Source organism: Plectropomus leopardus, unplaced genomic scaffold (genome assembly GCF_008729295.1).
Source record: "Plectropomus leopardus isolate mb unplaced genomic scaffold, YSFRI_Pleo_2.0 unplaced_scaffold1184, whole genome shotgun sequence".
In the NCBI taxonomy this organism is placed as follows: domain Eukaryota; kingdom Metazoa; phylum Chordata; class Actinopteri; order Perciformes; family Serranidae; genus Plectropomus; species Plectropomus leopardus.
This window is the reverse complement of record NW_024612549.1, coordinates 1-8,137: the sequence shown is the minus strand read 5'-3', so window position 1 is coordinate 8,137 and position 8,137 is coordinate 1. Positions and strand designations below refer to the sequence as shown.

The following is an 8,137-nucleotide window of genomic DNA, read 5'->3' as shown; positions in this document are numbered from 1 at the left end:
TTGTGCTTTTGTTGCCGAACCCTAACTTGTGCTTTTGTTGCCAAAACCTAACTTGTGCTTTTGTTGCCGAACCCTAACCATGTGCTTTTGTTGCCAAACCCTAACTGTGTGCTTTTGTTGCCAAACCCTAACTTGTGCTTTTGTTGCCGAACCCTAACCATGTGCTTTTGTTGCCAAACCCTAACTTGTGCTATTGTTGCTGAACCCTATCTTGTGCTTTCATTGCCGAACCCTAACCTTGTGCTTTTGTTGCCAAAACCTAACGTGCTTTTGTTGCCAAACCCTAACCATGTGCTTTTGTTGCCAAACCCTAACTTTGGCTTTTGTCGCCAAACCCTAACCATGTGCTTTTGTTGCCAAACTCTAACTTGTGCTATTGTTGCTGAACCTTACCTTGTGCTTTCGTTGCCGAACCCTAACCATGAGCTTTTGTTGCCGAACCCTAACCATGTGCTTTTGTTGCCAAATCCTAACTTGTGCTTATGTCGACACCCTGGCATTGGATAATATTTAGATGTGGAAGTCAACTGGAAAAGCGGCTGTATGTGATGGACGAGAACGCATTTGCAGCATGGATCACTTCTTCGATAAAAGTACCCTCCGTCTGAACTTTGTCCACTCTCTGTTTCCTCCAGGTCGAGTGGGAGACCGGCCTACTCGAAACCAACAGAGGCTGCTCACCGCAGAGGGGGACGAAGTCAAAAGCATGAGTGAGTCCATTTATCCGGTCTAAGAAAGGCATTGAGTTCTGATCTGATCCATAAGCATTTTCTCAAGCCTTCCTAACTCCAAGTGTAGATGAATGTTTAATTAACTGAATTATGGATCCCAGTTAATGCCGAGGTTGTGCCTGACCTACGTGCATATGTAAAGGAAGTAGAGAATTGTGAGCTTAAATATCTCTGGTGCATTGTATTCCTCTCAGACTGTCCTTGAAAATGTACCATCCAATTCCCTTTGGCCAGCCCAGGAGGCCGGATCGGAACTTAATCCCAGGGTCAGGGTGTATCTACTGTGAGATTACAGTCTACTCTGATGGCAAATTCTAAGCTTGTCCCCTTGCTCTCAACAAAAAAAGCTCCTTAAAGCCCCCCTGAGAACCACCTTTGGATTCAGAATGAAGGTCTATTTCAGCCCTAAAACCACCTGACCCATGATAAGCCTCGATAGGATTTTGTGGAAAAGATGGATCTAGCGAGGGTTCTAAGTGGAGACTATATGCAGGTTTAAGGAAATCAAATTAGCGCAAAGCTTTTCTCTCATCTGACACCATTTATGTGTCTGTTTTTGGTTCTGAAAACTGATTTGAGGGGAAAGGATGTGTTTTTTGTAGTTTGGCTATTTATTTTTCAAAAATGATACGATCAAGCTTCAATCTGAGCGAATCTGGCTGTCAGTCCTGGTAGGCCGAAAGGACTCTGAGGACATAATAGCCAATTTAGCATCCTGACTTGGCCTCCTGATGCTTTTGCTCCAAACACTAACTGACGGACCTCTTTAACCCTTTGAAACCCTTTGATTTCTTTCAGACACGATAGGCAATGAGCAACAAAGAGAAGAAATGACCCCAAAAGTTTAAAAAAAAAATTGGTATAAAGTACAAGAATATTAACAGAAAATTTGCAAAAGAGCAAAGAAAAAAGTGTTTAAATATAAAAAGAGTATTTTTGTTTTCAACCAAAGTTTTCAAATTTCTTGCAATTTGTATTGTTGTATTGTATTGTACATATTTCATACCTTGTTTGACAAGAAATGACCCAAACATTTGCAAGGTATAAGAAAATTACCGGAAATTTAGCAAGACAGCAAAAAACAAAGAAATGACTTGAAAAAGTGCTTAAAAATTACAATAATTCTATTACATATTTTATATATGTTATCATTGTTGTTATTATGAATATAAATTTTCCCTTGCTTTTTTCTTTTTTTCCCCTAAACATTTTTCCCTAGCTTTTTTTTTTTTTTTTTTTTTTTTTTGAATAATTTCTTGCAATTTGTGGAATATTTGTTTCCAAGGCGCTCTGGAAAAAAAAAAAAGAAAAAAAGCTTGACAATTATAATAATTCTCTAAAATATTGTATATATGTAAATGTGATTATTGTGAATATAATTTGGCTTTTCTTTTTTTTCCCCTAGACATTTATTTGGAAAAAAAAAAGAAATTCTTCTAATTTCTGACCTTTTCTGAAAGAAATTACTTATGAAATGTGTCACGCAGCACAAAAAAAAAAAAAGATGTCAGCCCGGGTTTGAAAGGGTTAAATGCATCTTTATTTGCGTTCATGCAGCAGTAATCCTGGCCCTTTTCTGTGTAAGCCAAAGTGAAACCAGTCGGGAGAACACGTGGATTATGCCCGACTGTGCAGTGAGAGTCGCTTGCAGACTTGATGATGGAAGCGCTCAAGGTTATTCAAGGGTTGTTTGCTAAAAAAAAAATACAAATATTTGATGCCTGGTATCACATTTAGCTCTGATTTAACAATTGGACATATCAGAGAACATTTATTATAGACAGTTGACCTTGCAGTTGGAGGCGTCGGAGTATTGTTGCTGGCTGAGCCGCAGCACTCTCTGTTTTAGTGGAGCAACAATGACAATATGTTCCCTCTTCCCCTACAGACCTATAATCATTCTTCCCCTTCTTGTTGCTCGGGGCATTATCTGCTATTGTGCTTTTCATGTTTGATTTCCGGCCCCCTCTCGCATGCTTGTTATTTACTTTGCCTACAGTCGTCAGCTGGCTGCAACTGGCTCTGCAAAAACAACCCATATTAGTCCACTTTATTACCAGAAATGTAGACAAATTGCACTTTTTGTACATGCACAATGCACTTAAAGGGATAGTTCAGATTTTTTCGAAGTGGGGTTGTATGTACATATCCATCAATAGTGTATTAAATATTGTGCATTGTAAGCACAATAAGTTTTGAGAAGCAGGCTGGAGTCCAATACGTAAGCGAAGCAATGCACTGCTGTGGATGGGGTCCAGCGAGAAAACACATTCAAATGTTTTGAAACCTGTTCAGATTGGTTTGATTTCTGTCAGACTTTGCAAGAAATGTCCCATAAATTGCAAGGAATAAGTAAAAGTTGACAAGAAAATAAAAAAAAAAAAAAAAAAGACAACTACAAGGCTTTCGGAATGGCTTTTTTTATGGCATTGTCATATTTGATTTCTACAACAAAGGTTTTGTCAGCGAGGCAAAAAGGTGGAAAACTGTTTAGAAAACTACGCTTATAATTTTACATTTAAAATTACTCTACAGAAACAAATAATGTTAATATTATAATTTAGCTGAATATTTTAGCTCTTTTTCTCCAGGTAATTTTCCTCATTTTTTTTTTTTTTTTTTTTGCACTTTGTTTCCGGTCATTTTTATGTAAGATTTTACTGATATCTTACAATTTTTTGGGCCATTTCTTGAGTTTCTCATTGTCTTTTTTTAAGGGTTTAACTACCTAAGAAATATAACCTAAAATGTTAGTTTAAGTGTACGCTTTGTTGAGAGTATTTTCATCGCTTATTGTGTTATTGTGTGACTTTGGGGTTTAAAACAGTTAGTTTATTACCTTAGCCTAACAAATTTTGGGTACTAACCGGGAACCAGATCCAAAATGGAAGCTGGTTATTGGAACCCACCCCTACAGTTGGCTGATTTGCATCCAGTTCAGTACGTTATACATCCTGAAAACACTCCATAGCAGTGCCTACTTAATAATCAGGTGCTTTTTTGTGTTTGTAGTCCAACGTTTTATCGTAAAATTGCTTGTTTTCTGTCTGATATGACCTTATTTGACCAATTCTGAAAGTTAATATGATTTCTCTGGTATTTTCCTTCAGGCTCAGTTGAAGTACAGAATTATTTTTGGGAAAAGTTGACCACCTTGTTTGCACCCCCATCTTTCCCCACAACCCCCTCTAAACCTACAATTTATAGAATTGTCTTCTGTCCTGAGCACCGAAAGGAGTAACCTATCGAGCTTTTGCTGGAGGATGTTATAAATGGAAATTTACATTAAGTTCCATCGGCTTTGTTAACAGGGCCTGGTGATATGTGTTCCCAAAACTTAGAAGGTCAATCAGAAAAATGTATTTTGTATATCTAGCTGCAAAGAATATTTGCTTTTGAAGCTAATTAAGATTTTGGTCAGCCAGTAGTGAAAGTTGACAAATTTCATTGCTTAAACAATAATTTTAACGAAATGTTCTATTGCTGTACAATAATGTGTTTAGAATCCACGTGAACCACTGTTTTTTCTGCCGTGTTTTCATAATGTCAGCACATACGTATTAATAGCGGAACACACATCACTTGTTCAGTTGCAAAGAAAGGTAAAGGAATCTCTAAATTTTACATTTACAAGATCCTGCAACGAAGGCATTGTAAGTTACTCTTTCTGGGCACCGCAGGTTCATGCAGCACAGATGTTAAGGAAAATCGGAACTTGGACAACCTCTTCTCCAAAGAGGGGGTCGCAGCTGAGGCTGCTCAACTCCCCAATGGGAGTGCTGGGGGTGGGAGGAAACGTCCCTTAGAGGAGGGCAATAACGGGCATGCACATTCCAAGTACAAGCCCAAGAAGCGTAAGAAAGTCCCCAGGCCCATTCTGCCCAAGAATGCCCTAATGCAGCTGAATGAGATCAAGCCAGGACTGCAGTACAAATTGCTCTCTCAGACCGGGCCAGTCCATGCCCCTGTCTTTGTGATGACTGTGGAGGTCAATGGGCAGCTCTTCGAAGGTTCAGGTCCTACCAAGAAGAAGGCCAAGCTGAACGCAGCAGAGAAGGCCCTGCGCTCCTTCGTCCAGTTCCCCAATGCGTCTGAAGCCCATATGGCCATGGGCCGGACTCTGTCCGTCCACACGGACTTCACCTCGGACCAGGCCGACTTTCCGGACATGCTTTTTAATGCCTTTGAGACATCTCCTCATGTAGATGACCCCTTTTACCTCGCATCCAACAGCAATGGTTCCTTCAGCTCATTGGGAATAGAGTACCCATTGCTACCCTCCCCTATCCCAAACTTGGTCCAGGCCCCCTTACCTCCAGCCCCTTCCGCCTTCCTCCCCCCTACAAGTGGCAAGAATCCTGTCATGATCCTCAACGAGATGCGGCCAGGCCTCAAGTATGACTTTGTGTCAGAGAGCGGGGAGAGCCATGCCAAGAACTTTGTCATGTCAGTGACGGTAGATGCTCAGAATTTCCAGGGTTCTGGGCGAAACAAGAAGCTGGCCAAGGCCCGAGCGGCTCAGGCTGCTCTGTCCGCTCTGTTTAACATGCAGCTGGACCAGGCTCCATCCAGAAAACCTATACCCAGAGAGGGACTGCAGCTTCACCTGCCACAGGTAAGCATCGACAAAGGTAAATGACTATTGAAAGGCCCCCGTTGCTTTACCGTTTTCAGCTTGTCTTGTGAAAGATATGAAGTGAGAAACAACCAACCAGGTCAACATGCCACATAGAAGTTGTTTACAGTAAGACACCAATTCACTTGGGGGACACCAAAGACAGATCCATGCTGTTAGTGGGTATTAAAACATGTGAAGGTACCTGTAAGAATTGCATTTTTTGGCACAGTACTAAGACTCACTTGGAATCTGGCAGACGGCAGACCAGCGACACCTCCCGGAAGGCAAGGGGGGAAAAAGACATTCATTCATAAATTCACACAGTTTAAAATATTCCACAGATTACACCACTCTAATGATAAACTGGCCAAAATTTACCCAACAAAAATCCCTCAAGATTTTCTCAAGCTACCATGTTCACAAGAACTACACTGATGAGGTAACAGCGACCTTTGGCCACTAAAATCGAATCATTTCATCACTGAGTCCAAGTGAACGTTTGTGCTAAATTTGATAAAAATTTAAAAAAAAAACCTCAAGATTTTCTTGAGATGTCATGTTCACAAGAACAAGACTGATGAGGTCACAGCGACCTTTGACCACCAAAATCGAATCATTTAATTATTGAGTCCAAGTGAACGTTTGCGCCAAATTTGAAAAAAAATAAAAAAAGGCCTTAAGGATTTCTTGAGATAACATGTTCACAAGAACAAGACTGATGAGGTCACAGCGACCTTTGACCACCAAAATCGAATCATTTAATTATTGAGTCCAAGTGAACGTTTGCGCCAAATTTGAAAAAAAAAAATGCCTCAAGATTTTCATGAGATAACACATTCACAAGAACAAGACAGAAAAGGTCACCTCTGACTACTAAAATGTAATTATTTTATCAAGTGGATGTTTGTGCCCACATTGAAAAAGTTCAAAAGTTTTTTTTAAAGTTTTCTTTTCAGATAATGTATTCGCAAGAATGACATGGTCAAAGTAACCTTTGTTCACCAAATTCAAATCAGTTCATCACTTAGTCCAAGTGAACGTTTGTGCCAAAGTTGAAAAAATTCCTTTCTTGGAGATAATTTGTTCACAAAAATTAGACGGCAAAGGTCACAGTGACCTTTGACGACAAAATTCGAATGAGTTCATTGTCGAGTCCAAGGAAATTTGATGGATTGATGGACGGAAGGACGAATGGAAACTCGTGTCATTTTTTCTTGCTCTCTTTCTTATCCAAACACGAAGATACTTAGTCAAATCTGCCAAAGACTAATTTCACAATTTGGCATGCTGCAAACACATCCACATCAGATCTCTGTGGTCCAACCAAAGACTCGACAAATGTCACCGCTCGTGACCAAACCTGACAAAGTGTGATTTGCAGATGGAGACGGCTTCAGGAGAGACAAGCTCAGTACACCGGGAATCTATTTACACATAAACTAATCCCCGTCTGTAATCCCTGCACGCCGATAACGACGCCGCTATCTTAATTACCATCACCCTTTGAGTGCTATTCAAACACTGCTGTTCATTATAGCAGGCTTTTTTCCCCGAGTCGCTCACAGAGCAGTCAGTGGAGCAGAGGATTTGACTGTTTTAAGCCGCTCAGATCCCTGCCTGTCATTCACACCGGGGGCCGCATTCCTAATTGAAATATTCAGTAATAGTCTGAGCGCAGATAAGAAGAGCTTTCACTTTCTTTTCATCACTCGTCCGTATTGTTGTCGTTTCGTTTTTGAAACATAAAATCTAATGCTCCAAACATTTGCCTCAGGTCCTGGCAGACGCCGTCTCTCGCCTGGTGGTCGACAAGTTCAGCGAGCTGACGGACAACTTCGCGTCTCCGCACGCCAGACGGAAAGTGTTGGCGGGGGTCGTCATGACAACAGGTGATTTTGTTTTATCAATCAAATACTGTAAAACTTAAAATATAAGTCGGGGGTGGTGACACATTTTGACAAATAAAGGTTCTTTAGAGTTCTTTAGATGTATATAAATAAAAAAGGGGGTTGTCAGCTACCTGCTGGAGGTAGCTGCGTAAAAAAAAGGCATACAAATATGTCAATTTTTTACTCATTTTTTTGCAGTTTGTGGGACATTTCATGCCAAGAAATCAAACCAATTTGCTTGATAATTCAAAAATGTAAATAATTCTGAAAGGCACCTGAAGGCAGCACAATGGAAGCGATGTCATCATTATTATTGTATCATTCATTATTTTATATTTTTTTGAGATTTCGTCTAGATTTAGTCGAGTTTTGTGAATCAGAGGACTCCAGATTCAAATTCCTCTCCAGACTTCTGTCTTCATTCCTCTGTTGGACAGGGACTGATGTGAAGGAGGCGCAGGTCATCTGTGTGTCCACAGGGACAAAGTGCATCAACGGGGAGTACATGAGCGACAGAGGTTTGGCCCTCAACGACTGCCACGCTGAGATTGTGGCCCGACGCTCGCTCATCAGGTTCCTGTATTCGCAGCTGGAGCACTTCCTCAGGTGAGTCACAGCTGGATTCTGTGTCCTTATTATTCACAAATATTCACTAACCAGCGTTCCCACGGTCATGGAAAACCTGGAAAAAGCCATGGAATTCCACAATCACATTTTACAAGCCTGGAAAAGTCATGAAACTGTTTAAATTATTGAAATGTTAAGTAATGGAAATGTGTTGTGTTGTAATTAATGAAATGACATTAATGTAACATAACAGGGAAATTACTTTCAGTAGTTTGTCATGGCACGTCAAATTATTTTTTAACTCCCTTTGGCTTTTTTTTTTTTTTTTTTTT

The 8,137-nt window shown here is 40.3% G+C and overlaps 1 protein-coding gene across 1 annotated transcript; it reads left to right on the top strand.

Annotated features, from left to right (window-relative positions):
- Positions 1–571: 571 nt before the first annotated feature.
- Positions 572–7,844, top strand: LOC121963598 (double-stranded RNA-specific editase 1-like; the record flags this gene model as incomplete). Its single annotated transcript, XM_042513881.1, has 4 exons — positions 572–710; positions 4,412–5,346; positions 7,124–7,238; positions 7,676–7,844. Coding segments are annotated over exons 1-4 (1,358 nt in total), but the record flags the coding sequence as incomplete, so codon positions are not given.
- Positions 7,845–8,137: the final 293 nt, after the last annotated feature.